Genomic DNA, 18,521 nt, shown 5'->3' on the forward strand with positions numbered 1-18,521 from the left:
CTTGTTATCTCCGACCATTTCTTTTTTTTTTTTTTTTAAGATTTTATTTCTTTATTTGACACAGAGAGAGAGATCACAAGTAGGCAGCAAGATAGGCAGAGAGACAGGAGGAAGCAGGCTCCCTGCTGAGCAGAGAGCCCAATGTGGGACTCGATTCCAGGACCCTGGGATCATGAACTGAGCTGAAGGCAAAGGCTTTAACCCACTGAGCCACCCAGGTGCCCTTCTCCAACAATTTCTTGAATCTGCAGGCACTCTGCTGGGTAGATATGACGACGAGTTTCGGGGCAAGCCTTTTCTTGGTTTGTGAGGTTTTTTCCCTTCTGTTAGCCTAGATCTGAAATTTAAACCTGGAGAGTGGGCCAGACAACACTGTGAACTTCTCTCCACAGATAAGCTCCCTCGCAGACATTGCTGGGTGCTTTGGGGTCTGCCGTAGGGGTGGTTTCACACTGTCAGGAGAATTGTTCTGAATGAGATCAAGGGAAGGTGAGGTGAGAAGATTCTGGAAACCAGCTCCCACCGAGTCAGACTTTAGCCAAGCACCTGCTTCGATAAGATGCCAGAGTGATTAGTTTTCCATGCAGGAAACGGAGGCCCTAAAGATACAGTTATGTCCTGAGCTAAGGAGTCCACAGATGGCCTCACTTCTCTGCCCACTGAGGCTTCTGGGGCAGAGACCACCGCTTAATTCAATGATTTATAGCCGATCCAAACATCAGAGCCTAAAGTCTCTGAGATCCAGTGCTCTCATTTTAAAGAGCAGGAGACTGAAGGCCAGAGATAGAAAATTAGTTGTCAAGGACTTAGCTTTTTTATTTTTTATTTTTTTAATTTGAAAGAGATAGTGGGAGAGTGAGAGAGCATGAGAAGGGGGAGGGTGAGAGGGAGAAGCAGAGCCCCTGCTGAGCAGGGATCCTGATACAGCACTTGATCCTGGGATTCCAGTATCATGACCGGAGCCAAAGGCAGTTACTTAACCGACTGAGCCACCCAGGCACCCTGTTAAAGACTCGTTATCTGACTGTAACTTCCTTGAGAAATGTTGCATGTCTCATTGATCTTGGTATACCAGTGCCTAGCAGGATAGCTGGCATATAGTGAGCATTCCCCGGAGGCTGATCAAATGACTACTGCATACAGGTGATAGAGTGAATGAATGAATGAATGAATGACTTTATCAGCCAAGATTCTTAGCTGCGAGTAATAGAAATTATACCCAGCAATTCGAGAAGAAATGATTTCTCAAAAAGGTTCTGGTTATCTCACAAAATCTCGGGGAGGGGAGTCACTGGGGGAGCAGGTTCAGAGGTTAAGGCAAACAGGAGTAAAGCCCCCCACTGGAACTCCGCTGTGGGTCACTATGGCCAAACCAACAACTCGTGACTGTGGATGCTGATGCTACAAGTGCCGGCACCAAGATGTTGTCAGCAAGGTGGCAACTGCTCTGTGAGGTGCCTTCTTCCCCTGGATTCAACGAGATTCAAAGTTGGGGAAATGTGTCTGATTCAAAGAACATGAGTCACATGTCCACAACCAAGGTTCTGGGGAAGCTGAGATGGTCTGCCATTTTTACTATTTTTTTTTTTTTTTTTTAAGGGAAAGGCTTTTCTTTAGTAAATCCTTGCTTTATAAGCTGAGTGAGGAACTCCCCAAACAGAGAAAGATGCTCAGGTTTGGATGCTAAGGAGCTAAGGAGAGAGAAGATGTCCATTGCCATGAATAAATGAAGACAATGGAGGTACAAGATGTAAATACATTGTGCATTTGGCTAACTCTTGCCTCTATTTGCCCCATTTGGCTGACCCTTGCTACAGGATGTCCTTCCCTCTTGCTCCTCAGTTTCCCCGTTATTTATTTCTGGGAGTCCCTGGAACATATTTCACAAGTTCTATCTGTAGCAGCCACTTTTTCCCTACCCTTCTACAGCACCGCCTGTGATTTCCATCTCTAAGGCCCTCTCCAAAATGAGGACGGTACGTTTGCCATTACTTCTTGTGCCCAATTTTTTTTTTTTTCTTATCACCTCATGAGGTCCTTCCAGTGAATCAGCAGCACTGTGGTTTCTGACATCAGCCCCATGCCCAGCCCTGAAAGGGGCCTCAAGACCCCCAAGAGAGTTATGTCAAACAAATGGGATTTGTATGATACAACCAGAAGGCAACACTATTATTTTCTTCCATTAAACTTCTAAATGGTCCACTTGACAGATTATTTAGTTCCCACTTTGAATAAAATCTCAGTGAGGTCCCAAGACTTTTAAAGTCGCTCTTCAGTAGTAAAAATAGAAATTCCTTTGCTCATACTAAATAAATGTCGGAGTCTGGTAGATAATGAGAATTCTAAGCTTCACCCCGACTCCAAGCTCTGTCCTCCCCAACTTAGACTTGCTTCAACCTGGAAACCTGAGCGGACAGGAGGGAAGATGCTGTCTGTTGCTTGCACCCTAGGATCTTGGCTGATAGATGAATTTGTTCACTTATACATCTGCATATCTCTTCGGTCAGCACTTACTGAGTGCCCCTTTTATGCCAGATGCCCTGTTAGGCACTGAGGAGCCTAAGATATTTCCCTACCTACCACCTCTACACCTAAAGCCTCTATTGGCCTACGCTGGCCCCTCCAGGCTAGGAGAGGGGGAAAATAGGATAGGAAAGCTTGTCTTTCTCTTATTCTTTCTCATCTTCTTCTTCTCCTTTTTACTAGCACGAGTATAATTTCTCTTTGGTTTTCCCTGGCAAGGCAGCTACTTGCCTCTTCGGTACCTTCGTGGATTCCTTAGATAGTCTCCTCCAACTGCAACCCCTCGTGGTTCTAGAAGGGCCCTCCTCTGGCGGGTCACTTGTGGGCTTCCTCAGCATCTGCCTCCCCAGATACCTCCATCTCTTTCTGTTGAGACCTTTTGGAACAGGTGCACATGGCAAGATCCTCTTAAAAATCCTCAGTGGGTGTTTCTTCTGTGAATTCCACATCTGATCTGTAAACATCACGTTCTGTATTGGACCTTCTGGTTATTGCCCAGATTCCCCTTTGGGAAAGAAGGGCTTTTCCCTCCCGGGTGCTATTGCCTAAGGCCATAGCCCTTGACTGATCAGGGCAGCAGTAGAAAGACCTGGCCCCTTTACTCCACTTTGGGACAACTCTGAAGAGCCATTCCAGCTTCAGACACCCTGAGGGGTTGGATGAGACCTTTATGGAGGCTCTACTTTGCCCTCTGTCCCAGTCCCACTTCTGTCCCTTCCCTCCCCCAGGTGCTGATCCCAAGGGCACTCCCTCATGAACCTGCTGAATGCTAATCCCCTCCTCTTGTTGGCTTGTTGGGGAATCCAACTTGCAAAGTACACCAGTGCCATGACTAGGTAAGTGAGAGTAAGCCTCAAACCCAGCCCCCCATCTGGCTCCAGCAGCCTCATTAGCCAGCCTCTCACCTGGGGGCAGTCTCCCGAGTCCCTCAAGTAGCAGGGGATGAGCATCAGGCTCTCGTGTGGTCTCCAGTAAGCCCCAGTCCCTGGCCTTGGAGATGGCTGAATGGCAAACCTTTGTCCATGGTGTGGGGAGGGGAAATTCCATGATGTTGACAAGTCTATCCTAGAAATCCAACTTCTTGGATAGTCCTTATCTCTATCGGTCTGCACACTCTTGAGGTGGGCATTGACTAAAGCACGCCAAACCATTTCAAAAGCTCTTTTGCTAGTTCTGTATTTCGAAACTGAGCTAGAGAAAGTCCCGTTTTAACACCCCTTACAGGCCGAAGCCATACAGTAGGAGTGAGGAAGGTGTCTCTGACCCTTGCTTTGTGCCATTCTTAGTTACCAGACTTCAGAGCAGTGCTGCTTGAGGCCGAATGTCATCACTTCTATTGATAGTAGTACCTTCATGTCTGCTTGTGCCCTTTCTACTCCAAGGTGGGGCTGGCACATCCTTCCTATAGGCCATTCCTCCCACGGAGATCGCACCCACCAGCCTAGCAGAAGAGCCAGTCTGGGCGAGGCCTCTCTGACCCGGAGCAGTCGAGGTGGCTGGGACTCCAGCTTTATCTTCCTCCTTATTCACTCTCTCCACCCTCCACCCACCACCACCAAATCCATAACAACACCTATTGTTCAGAGCATATGATTCTGCTCTCAACTTTTATATTGAAAACATTTAAAGAATATATAAATTACATATATTAATTTAAAGGTGGTTTGGGAGAGGAAGAAAGGAATCATTACTTATTGATGCTCACTGATTTCAAAAGCCTTAAAAAGAAAGCAAATGTGTGTCTCAAAATTTGGGAAATGCAGCGAGTGCACAACTGGATTGGCTTCTCTTGGAGGGAAGGAAATCACCAGCTCTCTCTCCCTCCAGATTAATTCCTTCCATTCTCCCTGAATCGGCATAACACAGTGGCCATGGACCACTATTTGTTCACTATTTGTTGAATGACCAAATGATAAACGCACGAGACCTTTCCTGGGCAAAGAATAGTCTCTAAGTCAATGATAATCCAGATGTGGGGGTGTGGGTGGGGAAAGTGTGGTTTTTAAAAACTGGATCTTTCTGCTTAGAAGGCACTAAGAATTCAAGTAGAAAAAAACATTCAACACTTTCCTCAATAAGAATCCCAGAATTCTTTTTGAAAAATAGCAAAATCTGGATTTTGGATCTGGTTAAAAGTCATGTTTAACCGTAGATATAAGATATGTTCAGGCTTTGGCTTGAAGCCAAACACAGGAAGTATGATTTTCTGGTGATGGAGTCCAGATGAGCATGAGGATAGACTCCTAAAGTCACAAATTAAGAGCTGGTTTTGTTTGGAGGACTAGCAGGCAAATGTTGGGAAGGGGTGACTTCCCATCCAATCCAATAAATGGCAGGACTAGGGCCTGATGGGTATTACATGAGATAACACATGTGCAGGGTCCAAGCTAGTACCATCCGAGAGTGAATGCCCCCTGAAATTTTGCACCCCAGCCCTGACATGTGACAATACATTGAAAGTTGTAAAATGCTGAAGAAATAGCCCAGCCTTCCAAGAGCTCCTCTCCTATTAGATCTCACCCATCCCAACCTAATTTCCAGCTGCATCCTGGGTCACACTGTTACTCTAACAGGCTTACCAAGGCCCTCTATCTTCCACCTGCCCACCACAGCCCAGGTGTCTGCTCTCTACCAAGTCTATGTGTTAACTATTATTGGTCTCCATCTATCCCATTCTTCTAAGGGTATGTGTGCTCTACAGAAGAGAGAGGAAGCTAGAGACCCAGTTTTGCCCCGCATGAAAACAAGTCATATTCTTCTGGGGTCACAGACTGTGTTGCCAAGCTGTTCAGTTTAGGGTTGGGGGACAGGTGGAGAGATTTGCTGGGAGATGGGTAGTTACTCCATTTTAAGCAGCTTGGCAGTTTTGCCTAGTGATGCCCTCTGCTGCCCTCTGTGGCCAAAAGATCATTGTCTCTAGAGACACTCCTCTAAATCCTGGAATCCATCTCTTTCCGCCATCATCTTTTAAAGCTTTTCTCCTGTAGTGCTCCATGGCATTAAAGAGCAAAAATAGGGCACTCAAGACATAGGCCTGCGTTGGGTTTACACTCTCAGCTCCTTCCTGCAGAGGTTTTTGAACTGAATCCTGGAAGAAATCGTCAGAGGTCATTGGGCTGCTCAGCTCTGCTCTAAGCAAGGCTGGGTCCAATCCTTCTATAGAGGACTTTGGTGAATTTCTCAGACACTGCCCAAATCCCAGACTCTTCAAAGTTACTCACTGGGATTTTCATAATATCCATGCGGTTGTTTATCGGAGCTTGAGGACCTTTCACTTAGAGGGCAAAATCCCAATTAGAAGATGGGCAGGCTGGCTGTGGGGAAGAAGCAATATTCATGTGTTAGATGTGTTGAGTGATGCTTTACTTTTCCTCTCTCTTTTAAAATAATAAAAAATTTAATTTCATAAGCTCAGCATTGCTAAAATATTCTATGTAGGTTGGAGGTGCTGCTTTGTGACTTGCAAGCATAGCCCGGGACTCAAGAATTTTCTCCTTCCTTGGGCAGTGAACATCCTGAGCACCTGGAAGTCACCAAAACACCTGTTTCTTCTCCCACTCCAGGACCACGTGAGACAAGTAAGCCTATTGTTGATTAAGGGAGCACTGTGTTCTACCAATCTCTTTATTAAGATAAATAAATGTGTCCACGAGCCCTGGATGGCTGGAGAAGCCCAGTGAAATCTCTCTTATTTCTGAAACCCACCAGCCTCAAGAAATGGCTCCCTAGAGAGATTTGCAATATTTGTTGGAATCCCTTGGCTGTCAGGCGTGATGTTTGATTTCAAAGTCTGTGTACACAGTGCTCATGGCTCTAGGAAAATAAGAAAATGTGCCTGGTTCCCCGGTTTTCGGCAAGTTTTCTCCTTTTCCTATTCTGTTTTCCAGTGCCTTCCAAAGGCCCTGAAAAGTAGCCCCACCCCTCCTGGTGTGCAAAGGAAAAATGTTTGCTTTGTATTTTGGTGATAACACAGACCTATACCAAAAAAAGTTCAGTTTATGATTTTTTTCTTGATATTTATTTTTGAATTGTGGTAAAAAAAAAAAAAGCTAGCATTAAATTTACCACCCTAACCATTTTTAAGTGTACAGTGCAGCAGAGTTCAATACATTCACATTTTGTCCAACAGATTCTAGAATTTTTTCATCTTGCACAAGCAAAACAGTACACCCTTTACCTACTAATTTCCATCCCATCCCCCTCTACAAGCACCTTTCTACTTTGTTCCTGTGAATTTCATTCCTGTAGATACATCATAATAGCTGAATCATAAAGTATTTGTCCTTTTGTGACTGGCTTTTCTCACTTTGCATAAAGTCCTGCAGTTTCATTATGTAGAACATTTATAAAACATGGCAAAGCTTATGGGGAAAACGTACAGCAAGCCTCTCAATGTGAGGGCTACCAGTCCCGTGGCCTTTGCTTTCTCTTCTCTTCCACTCACACCCTATGAAACTTTTCTCAAAGCTTGGAAGACTGAACCTCCCCTGTCCCATCCTGAGGTCTGGATCAACACAATGTAGGTAGTAAGTGGGGTGGAATTCTTGGGAGAGCAAATCGAGGCACATGGAGAGCATAGGTGCGCATCTGAAAATCCCCGAGCTCTAATGGCCCACCCCCTTAGATCTCTGATCTCTCCACACTCAACACCTGCAGACTTGATGTTCCTAGCGCTTCAGTAAAATATTGGAGACACATAGGGCAGGTCTGATATCCTGTGATTTGAGGACTCGCTGTCAATTCTTATTCCCAAATCACACTAGGAAGCCAGACTGACTTGTCCAATTCTCAATCAGCCCAGGCCCGCGCGGTGGTGGTCAGGCGTTCGGAGCAGAGTCAGAGTGCAGCAAGCCCTCGCTCGAAGAGAGGGCTTGCCTGTCGCGTATCCTCATCAAAGTCACACAGTCCAACACGACCCTTCAAGCAAACAGGTGAGGGATGGGAAGAGCAGATGAAGCCCTAGCTCTATATCACTGCACTGTTTTCCTCAGACCCGACAGGAGCAGGTGATCGGTTTCCCTGCCTCTTCTTTCGGATGGCAACGTCAGCTGCGTTCTGAGGGGGAAAATGCAACGCCTAGTCTCGAAGCGCCGCTGCTGGGCCCTCGGAATTATCCCTGGAGGGCCCAGGAACCAGGCTGCAGATCGAGGGACGCGGGAGCGGCACTGCGGAGCGGCTCTGCGTGGTGTGGCAGCGCACCGGACCCTCGGAGCTCGCGGCCATGCCCTGTCCCAAAGGTACGGCAGAGGTGAAAGGACGCCTAGGTGCAAAGGGGCACTCCCATTGTCCGCGGCACTCCCGGAGACGGACTGCTCGCGGCCGGTTAGCCCCACTTAGGTTGCGCTTGCCCGGTGCGGAGTCCCACCTTGCCACAAGCCACCCCGCCGACCTCATAAACAACTTCTGGAACTGCACCGGGAGGGGGCGGGGCGGGCGGGCCGCGACGGAGCAGAGCGCGGGGGCAGGGGGCGGGCCGGGGTCAGGGCAGAGGCTGCGGCCGCGCCTCCCCATTGGCCGGGACGCAGTGGGCTGCCCGGGCGCGCGGCGCGGCGCGGCGCGGGCGGGGTGGGCGGGGGCGGGGCCTGCCGGCGCACGCCCGCCCCCGCCCCCTGCGCCCTCGCCCCCCGCGCCCTCCCCCGCCCGGCCGCAGGAGTTTTTAAAGTGGGCTGGCGGCCCCGGGAGCCGGACATTTGAGAGCGGTCCGCGGCACATCCCGTGCACTCAACGCAGCGCTATCCTGAGGCGGCTGTACAATCCTCGGCAGTGTCCTGAGACTGTATGGTCACCTCCGCGGTCGCGCCCGCCCGCCCTTGGACTCTTCCAACTCCAGTCGTTGCAGCCACTTCTTATCTTTATTTTTTGAAAACCCAGAAAAGTGACTTCTCTTCGTGGGAAAAAGGAACTAAGGTCCCGCTCTCGCGGCCCTCTTTTTGGGTTTGACAGCCTCCTCCCACTCCTGTCCCCGACCCCGCCTCCCTGTGCAGGTTCCTCCCCGGGACCTTTCTCCACCCTCCTCCCCGCACCTAGCCAGCAGCCCGCAAACTTCCACCTGACGGTGCGGGGCGCTCGGGACCTGCGAGCACCCTGGACCTTTAACACCCGCCCGGGCCACAAGGAGTAGGCGAGGGCAACAGCGAAGGCGGCGACTGAAATCCCCACCGGCCGGGGAGCTCAGGTGTCTGGCGTCTCACAGCGCCACGGCGACAATGACAGCTGACAAGGAGAAGAAAAGGTAAGCGGGCGTCTGCGCCGGCCAGGGAGCTGGTCTGAGGGGGATGGCCACGCCGTATGGGGCCGGAGCGACCGAGAGCGTCTAGGAGACGAGTCTGCAGGGGTGTTTGAGGCCGGAGGATCGGTGTGGAGGGCTTTGGCTGAGGGCGGGAGAGCAGGTGCCCGGTCTGCGGACGCGGCGCTTCGGCTTCGCAGTGGAGGGGTCTGTGGCCCCGCAGTGGAGGGGTTTGTGGCCCGAAGAAGTCGCGAGTCTGCGCGCGCGATGAGGCCAGGAGGCCCAGGGAGATGGCCCTGGAGGTCGGAGGGTCTTTGGCGCATGGAACCTTTCCAGATCGCCGCGGCTCCAGCGCCCCCACCAACCCCCCCGCCTCCCAACTCTTGTGGCCAGCATGTTGAAATGTTTCTGGGTTGACTTGACGCAGGTCAACTTTTAACCTTTTCCGGTTTCGCGTGTGGGGCACCATCCACTAGTCTCTTTTCCTTGGGACCCCATGGGTCCTTCCAAATGAGCTGCTGTAAGCGCACTGAGCCGCACTCTGGCTAGGGGCCGGAGACCGAGCGCCGCGCTGGGACGCGCCTCCGCGGAGGGGCCAGGACGCTTCAAAGGGCCTTACTCCGGGTTTGCAGACCCCGCTGAGGCTTGGAGAAACCCTCTTCCAGATCCTGCACCTTGCCTCGGGAGGAGAGTGTGTGGTGGGCCGGGTTGCCTCGCGAGGGCAGATGCGTTGGTGTGCCGGGAGAGAATGGAGACACCGGGTGGCCCCCGGCGGGTCTTGGTGTTTCTCTCTCGAGAGGGCAAAGAAGGGCAGGCGCGATCTGCCCGTCTGCCCTCGCGAGCCTCTTCGCACTGGGTGAGAGGCAATTACGGCCAACTCTCACTGCCTTCCCGCCCCCTCCCGGCCGCTCCCCGCCCGGTCCACTCCGGCCACGGGTGTGAATACACCTATTGGCTACGCAAGCGTGGGTACGGCCTCGCCTCCCACGATCGTGCGAGAGTAGCCGCTTGGTCCCCTACTCCTCTGATCCCGGCGGGGCTGTCCCGGTGGGCTGGCGTTTTCAGTCCCATCCTCAGCGGCGGCTTGGCGGGGCTGGATTTTGGTGGGAATAGAATAGAACGCGCGGCCTGTGCCCGGGCAGATCAGCCGCAGGGGTGCGGGGTGGTGTGCGGGGATGAAGGAAGCGAGCCGCGAAGGGAGGGGATGACTGGCCCCGAGAGCTCAGTGCCTGGGTTGATTTGTTCTTGTTCAGACTTCCACTGTGGAACTTGTGCCAGAAACCGGTATCTTCTGGTGGAAAGCGGCGGTTCCCACCTCGGGGCGCCGATAAGGATTTGATAAACCGGAGGGAATCGTTCGCATTCTGGTCCGCCGCCGGGGCCCTCACTCCTGTGTTTCTGGGGGACCCGGCTCCCCTTTCCCGGCCGCACCCCCCCTCCCGTGCCATTGTGGCATCCCCGGGCCTGAGACGGGTGAGGGACCTTGGGCCCCAGGGGCCTCGCAGCTCCCCCGGGGGCCTGTGTCATTTGAGGGCCGCTAAGGAAGGAAGAGACCTGAAGATCCCGACACAGTTTGTATAACGAACATAGCCTGCATCATGATGGCAATATAAAGACTGAACAACCAAATCACAAAATTGTAGTCAGCTCTTCTGAGCGCGCTTTGGCTCTGGCGCCAGCGAGGAAACTTATGGTATCTTATACAACTTCGATGGCTATCGGTGACTGTTGCAATCGCGGAGGTGGGGCCTGATGGCAATCTTGATAGTTGTGTGAAGCGTTAGCTTCTCCCCGGGTCCTTGTGTTCTGTATATTAATCGTCAAAGGAAACTTGGGAGCCGGGAAATAATACTTTGGCTTGCTGTAATGCCTCCTTCGTTAGAGATGGAGGGCGCTTGAATAGGAGAAGAAAAGAAATTCGGTAAGAATTACTCTTGGGATCGCCTGGTGAGCCGCTTTAAAGGCCGCTGTGGAGCTGCTGAGCAGAGCTCGTGGTCGCGCCCAGTGTGTCCGCCCTCGGCGACTTGCTTGGATGTTTGTGTTGCAGACTCAGGACAAACGGTGTGCCCCCCTCGCCCTCCAGAGTCCCGTAAAGGGTGGTCTAATGTTGGGCTGTTTTGAAATCTGTATTTGCTTTTCACTCTGGCTGTTTGTTCACTGCAGGCTCCTTGCGGGGGAACAAGGGGGTCATGAAAGCATGTTAACCCATACATTCAAAGTTAGATGAAATACTAAGCGTCTTGTCCTTAGCATTCCAGAAGTGCCTCACAAGTGCAGTGTGATGCCTGCTGAAGGGGCTCTTGTGATGATGATTCTGCAACATTGGTTCTTAAGATTTGTCCCATGTCTGGTTCAGGGGAGCCGTTTCTTTCCCAAAATTCAAGATGCTCAGAACATTTGCAGTGTTCCTTCTAACAACAGCCCTCAAGAAGTGGGCATGATTATTTTGTTCCAAAACGTTCATGCCTAGATGGATATGTTAATGTTTAATAATAGAGTTTGCTTTCTGCATGTTGGCAGTGGGGCTGGCTGGTTGGCCTCCAAGTGCATTTTGGTGGTAGTGGGCATTCCCACTGATTCCAAACTTGCTAAGTTTGAACACACACCTTTCTGTACCAATCTGTCAGGTGGAAGTGGGGTTTTATTAATTAAGGTTCCTGATTCTGTTAACAGCTACAGAGTGTCTGGGGCGCCTGAGTGGCTCAGTCGGTTGAACATCGGACTCCTGATTTCAGCTCAGGTCTTGATCTCAGGGTGGTGAGTTCAACCCCAAGCTCTGCAGGCCAGTGGGCTCCATGCTGGGTGTGGAGCCTATTTAAAAAGAGCTAGAGGGTGTCTCACTTCCTGATGAAACAGTTTCTGAGTCTTTTCCTGGGGAGAGAGGAGTTTGGAAGTTCTTAGGTGTGTGGGGATTGGAGAGTGGTTCAGGTAAATGTAAATGAGATCTTTGGATAATCCTGGAGCAAAGTCCACTCCAAAGCCAGACCCAGCTCTGAGCACCTTTCTGGAATGCTTAGATCACTTAATGCAGGGCGGTGGTGGAAGGGGAGTTGGAGACACCAGGACCAGAAGTTTTCCAACTGCTCTCTCTCCTCTTTCCCCTGTCAGCTGAACTTGGTTGCTCCTCTGCTAAGAGGAAGTGTCTGCTAAGACCAAACCATAGCCCATCTTTTCCCAATTCTGATGGGAAAACTATTGGTAGGCAGCTTTTCTCAATTTAAGTATATTTTCCATAAATATTCTGTTATCATTTGCTATCTCTGTCCACTGCATTACCAGAAATCACCAGAATGCAGGGTTAATAAGGAATTGGCCTAACACGTTCTAGGTCCAGGTACTTCTTACTTAATTCATACAGCTTTCACGAAGTTCAAAAAGAATGCTGTGGTCTCGGATTATTTTATTGCTTTTCCTTCTGTGTTGCTGATGGGGAGCTTAACGATCATTTTATAAGGGCCCATGGAAATCATCTAGTTTGAGGCCCAGAGAAATTCAGTGACTTTTCCAGTCACAAGGAAAGTTAGTGCTGGTCAGAATCCGAACCCTGGTTCATTGCTTTCAATTAATTACGTATTTTCCAATTGTTGACAAAAATAATATCCCCAGGCCTGAAATGCTTCTAAACAGTGAGAATGATTTCCAAAGGATTACGGGGCCCTCTCACCCACCCCTGCCAAATCACTGAACCTTGTAGAAAGGAGATTTGCTCTTCTAGATAATTATAAAAGACTTCCAAGTTGCAGCAGCAGTGGCTCTGTTTGCTTTTTGGAAAATAGGAAGCAGAGTTGGCGCGGGTTCCATTGTCTATAAACTTCGGGAAGTTTGAATTCAATTGTCTTAGTGCTCTCCCTTTATTTCACTTAGAAAAAAAGTTTACTTATATGTGGACCTCGTTAAACAAAACCAATGCAAGGACTGTTGCACAGCAGAGCAGATTGCTTTGTGAAGGAGAGAACCCCCTGTCAGCAGAGACATTTAAGCAGCTGCTAGATTGATTCCTGTCCTGAGTGAGTGGGCATTTTCTCTAGGAGTGAAAACTGTGAGACTCAAAACTATTTCACTTAGAATGTAAATCAGTCAGTTTGCGTGTGTGTGTGTGTGTGTGTGTGTGTGTGTAGGGTGATCCTCAACTCTCTCTAGGAATTTATGGTATAAAATGTTTACAGGTAGAAGGAACCAATTAGACAATTCTCAGTGCTCCAGGATTTCAGCCCCATACATTTGAAAATACTTGCTGTCACGTTTTCTCAAGATTTAGGCTTTTCTCTTTTTCAAGAAATCTGTCTAGTAGCATTTGCTTTTTATGTATTTTCCCCAGTCCTGTCTTATAGCAACATGACTTTTCATTTTAACCTAATGAAGTCTCCCTTTTGCTTCTAGTACTGCCTGTCTCTGATAGTTCACCACTAATAGTTCCTCTGGAACTGCCAATATTGTGGAGTTAGCAGTGTTTGCTCCCGGAGCCCCCAGTCCCATGATGTCCATTTTCATGATAAAAACCAGCTCTGCTGTTCACAGCCTGATATAAATCAGTAAGACAACAGATGTGTGTTGAACCCTTGCTCCTACTCTGGATAAAATGCTAAAGAAGAGCCGAAGAGGGGCGCCTGGGTGGCTCAATGGGTTAAAGCCTCTGCCTTCAGCTCAGGTCATGATCTTGGGGTCTTGGGATCGAGCCCCGCATCAGGTTCTCTGTCAGCAGGGAGCCTGCTTCCCCCCCCCCCTCTGCCTACCTCTCTGCCTGCCTCTCTGTGTATTTGTGATCTCTCTCTCTCTATCAAATAAAGAAGTAAATAATCTAAAAAAAAAAAAAAAAAGAACAGCTGAAGAAATAGGAGATATGGTGCTTTCAGTTGCTTTTAGTTGCTTCGTTTGACTGATGGGGGGAGGAGGACACATAGGGAAGCTTACCTAAATACATAGATAGAGCAGCTTACATGTAACTTTTTTTGTTGAGATCAAATCCTTTGAAGGTAAAGATGTGAAGCTCTTGGAGCTCTTCAGGCAGTAATCACACACACAAGCACAGTTATTGAAAAGTATTGTGCATGTTGGTGTGTGGGAGAATTGATCCATAGTTTTCCCTGGAATCATTCAGGGCAGGTGCTGACCACCAGCATAGAGACTGGCTCTGGTAGGTCAGATGTTGGTGGTCAGGGTTGGGGGTAATGAGAGTAAAGAAAATGTGGAGGGTTCAGGAGTGTTCCCTGTTGTGTACTTCCGTGTTTTGGACAGGCCCCAAAGATGAATGTTTGCTGTTCTTTAGAACTTTTGGGTAAGGGGCACTGGAGTAAGTGTCCAGTAAGGTTCTGGGAATAAGAGGGATAGAGATTGTGGTCCCTCTGAGGATAGCCATGCAGACAGTTATGACTTCAAGAAGGAGGGAGGACTTCTTCAAGAGGGAGGACTTCAAGAGGGAGTTTCTTAACCTGGGATTTGTGAGTAGGCTTCAGGGGGTGAACTGTGAGCCTCTGAAATTAGGTGCAAGATATGATATATATAAGCCATTTTTTAAAAAAGTTCCCCCTGAGGGAATTCTGCCCAGCTCTCGAAGGTTCTATGATCTGAGAAAGACAAGCCTTTGTTCAATGTCTGATTTGGTGATTGCCTTAAATTTCAAGATCTTTCTGTTCCGGTCCCAGATTTCACCGCCAGTGTCTCTCCCTGTCTTGGAGATGGGGGAGGGGTTGGGTGTGTGTGTACCTAGTAAAGATTCTGTGGTGCACCTAAAGCTTAACTGTACCTGGCTGGTAGAGTTAAGCTACAGGGCTGCCTTCAGTCATGGACTGGAAGGGGAGTGAGTGCACAGCCCAGGGTTAGTTCTGGTGTGATTCATTTCCTTTTCCTCCTCCCCACACCGCCCCCTCCCCCCCCCCACACACCCAGGGTAGGAGGGGCAGAGGGAGAATCTTAAGCAGGCTCCACACCCAGAACAAGCCTCTGGACAGCATCCTACAACTTGAAGATCATGACCTGAGCTGAAATCAAGAGTCAGACACTTAACCGCCTGAGGCCCCCCAGGCACCCCACAGTGTGATTCATTTTCTCAATGCTTCTTAAAAGAGCCATGAAAATTTGTCACATTTTCCATCATCCTCCAAGCAGTTATTTGGTGGCCCTTTTATAATGCGCTAAGAATGTGTGTGTCCTTAAGAGAAATCTCATTTATGCAGTAGGACAAAACCATAAACCCTGAACATTTTTTTTTTTTTTTTTTTTTGGACAGAGAGAGATCACAAGTAGACAGAGAGGCAGGCAGAGAGAGAGAGAGGGAAGCAGGCTCCCCGCTGAGCAGAGAGCCCGATGCGGGCCTCGATCCCAGGACCCTGAGATCATGACCTGAGCTGAAGGCAGTGGCTTAACCCACTGAGCCACCCAGGCGCCCAAACCCTGAACATTTTAGTCTCCTTTGTGCAGGCTCTGTTCTCAGAACGTTCCATGGATTCACTCTTTTAATTCTCCTAGCAACCTTGTGGCATGAGCCCTGTTATTATCCCAATTTCACTGTTGGGAATGCTGAAGTATAGAAAGGTAACTGTCAAAGGTCAGATCAGTGGGAATGGGATTTGAATTGGGCAAAGTGTCTCTATAGTCTATACATTTAACCAGAGGTTCATTCCCCCAACCTTTTCTAAGCTGTCTCTGAAGTTTTTAATACCATGCCTGACAGTGGTAAGTACTCTATAAATGATAACTGCTTTTGCTGTTGTAGTTATAATTATTATAATTGCTTTTTTGTGACTCATCTCTGTATTGAGCCTCACACACAGACAGGGATTGAAGATCTGAAGGGTGGACTTGGAAGTCCTGGAAATTCTTCTTTTTCGTGGGTTTCCCTCAATTCGGACAGGAGCCCCCAAGAAGTTCAAAGCTTTCCACCTCCCACACTTCACTGGTGGCAGGACTTCAATAATTCCTTTAGCCTTCAGACTCCATTGTGCAGAATAACCTGTTAGAAGTCTTCCTCCGTGGCTTCTGAAGAACCATCTCCAAATCAAGATTCACAAGACTTCCTCTGGCGCTTTTGATCTTTTGAAATTGCAAGGACAGGAAGGAAAGAATGGATGGGGGAATAAAGAATAGCTAAGACCGTTGCAATAATAATATGTTGCATTTTTATAGAGCCCTCTCTCTGAGGAGCCCTGAGCCTTCACAGCCATCACTGGCTTCAGCACCGTGAGCCTAGAAGGGTTTGCTGAGTTTTCCCCATGCTGTAAACCGTAAGTGCACCACCGACAGTTATCATAACCAAGAGATATCTTATGTGCCTGTCACCATAGGTGTGCTAGTCATGCATGAGTATGTGCTCCTCACAGCCTCTGTGATTTCCAGGCAGAGTTTGGGTACAATTTGGTGCCAGTTGTCTGGTCCTGTTAATTGAAAACCACAGACTGGCTTGCAAGTATGAAGTCAAGAAGAGTGGCAGGGCCCTTTGAGATCTCTGGAGTCAAGGAGACAGGTACAGAATAGGTTAGAATGTCCTCCATGTGTAGGTAGCCTTTCGTTTTCCTAGTTTCTCTAGAAATACTGGTTTGCTGGATGGCCTCAGGCTGTTTCTGGGGTGCCACTTGTACATCAGCAAAATTCTTACATGGCATGACCACCGGAGGCTTCGCATATTCCCAGCACGTACACGCTTCCCCACTAATTTGGGACAAGTCTTTAGTTTTAATGTTATAGGTAACTTCCGTGCAAGATAATGACTCTGGGAAGCAGTGCCTTTTCTCACGTGGGAAGATATTTCAGAAAGGGTGGTTTGTTAGTAAGGAGAATGACCCATTAAAAAAAAAAAGTGTATTTATCTGTCACACACCCAGCTGGCACTTCTCCAATTCTCTGAAGCCTTGGAAGTAGATTGTTAGAACTCTCTTATATGCCTCCAGTGACTTCCTGCATCTCCTTTCTATGGCCCCTCCAATTAAAAAACAAAAAACAAAAACAAAAAAACCCCAGAGGTTAGTTCTAGGAATCTTAGCATTATTGGTTTTACTGGGTTAGGCTATGTAACAAAACCCATGAGTGAGGAAAATGACTCCATTATACCATACTTGTGATGGTGCTGCTGGAGGGGAGCCTCCATTGCTGTGCTGGCTTCTTGCAGATGCTGGGGGGTACAGCCACTATTACAGTTTTTGTAAAAGTCAATCAGCTCCATGACTTTAGTTGTTTAGTTGTGACTTAAGTTGACTCCCTCAGTCTCATTTTCAGTCCGAGGCTCCCTGCTCTTGTGGGAGTCAGCGGGTTGCTATGAATAAGAGACAAGTCCTCAATCTGAGACCATTCGAAAGCATTTTGTAAATCCTTTAAAATACATCAGTGAGATCATATGGTTATTGGTGGTGGTAATCCTTTAAGTCCCTGGGCTGTGTGTAGCCACAGAGTGTTTTTTTCCCCTGTGTCTTGATATTGTATTAACAGATAACACATATTGTACTCTTGACACAAAAGTTTCAAAAAGATTTGTCTTGTATGATGATACTTGTCCTGACTGCCCCTGGGTTGGGGGCAGGGGGAAGGAAGGGCAAAACATTATCCTAATTTTATACTTGAGAAATGGAGCTTCTGGCAGAAGCAAGCCACACTGTCTGCAGTGAAACCTACCACCAGACCCAGGTGTCCTCGGTGAGGATAGGCTCCCTAGGTATTCCTGGGGCTCCTATTAAAAGGTAATAAAGATCCAAGAGCACAAAGGGGGTGACTCAAACTTCAATGGTAACTACCCGCATTACTAATGAGTAATTACAGCAAATATTTACCGGGCTCCTTCCTACCTTTACAACTTCCTGTTGCTGAAGCACTTTGGAGTATTGAGAAAGATTGTCCTAGAAAAAGATGTCATACACAGTTGCAGGAAAGAGTGGCTTTAAGCACACACCAGAAAATTGGTGGCTTTGCTCTGTTTATGAATTCCACAGGGAAACAACAGAGAATTGTGCTCACGAGGGGCTGTTTGAGGATCCATTCCTTGGAACTTTAAAACAAATTTTAAAAAAATCAATTCTGGATGATCGGATATCTAAGAAAACAGGACCCAAGATGGTTTTACAGATTATTCTAGAATTTAAAAGACTGCTAAGTGAAATGTTTGAGTTCAAGCACAGGTCCTTTGGTCAACGGACATAATCTCTGAAATATTTTTCTGAATGAGGACTGTCGTGCATAGTGGAGTAAACTAGGGTATGTAAAATATGCCATGTGGGGCACTGCAAGGAGCTAGAAGACTACTACCATTCACTTAATAAAGATTCCAGAGCAAATCCTGATAATGCTCATTTCCTATACCCTTTGCTTAAAGATCATTTCAGTGAAATTTGCTTTCTTCAGTGTCTAAACCACTGTCCCCTTGTATTCTTCTCCCGTGTTTCCAAGAGTCCTCAGATGCTATTTTCGAATGGCAGTATTCACTCCAGGACTGGCTAAGGCCGATGAAGCTAATTTTGGTGCCTGGGGTAAAGGGAGAGAGAAGTCCTCTGCGGAGCCAAAAGGGCTTTCTGGTGCCTGGGGTTGGAGAAGCATGGTGTTAGGCAGACACACTGCATTTCACCTTTAGAACCTTTATTTGTGCGCTTGCACAACAAATGTTTACCCAGATATTAAGATAAGAAAAGTATGAAGGTCACATTTCGCTGGTGAGAGGGGAGCTTCTATAAATGTAACCATATCACTCCGCCGCAGAAGTCTGTCCTTTATTCTATACCAGGGACTTAGGGGAATTAATGGTGGGTGGGGCATGGGAACCAGGCCCTTCTCAGTCTTCTGGCTTCCTTGCCTG

General features: G+C 48.4%; 1 protein-coding gene across 1 annotated transcript in view; it reads left to right on the top strand.

Annotated features, from left to right (window-relative positions):
- The first annotated feature begins 8,178 nt into the window (after positions 1-8,178).
- EPAS1 (endothelial PAS domain protein 1) overlaps positions 8,179-18,521 on the top strand; it is an 83,617-nt gene continuing 73,274 nt past the window's right edge. Inside the window, exon 1 of the mRNA XM_059406233.1 lies at positions 8,179-8,755. Within this exon, the coding sequence (XP_059262216.1) occupies positions 8,730-8,755 (26 nt within the window). The 5' untranslated portion in view covers positions 8,179-8,729. The remainder of the gene's footprint in view (positions 8,756-18,521) is intronic.

Source organism: Mustela nigripes, chromosome 7 (assembly GCF_022355385.1).
Source record: "Mustela nigripes isolate SB6536 chromosome 7, MUSNIG.SB6536, whole genome shotgun sequence".
In the NCBI taxonomy this organism is placed as follows: Eukaryota; Metazoa; Chordata; class Mammalia; order Carnivora; family Mustelidae; genus Mustela; species Mustela nigripes.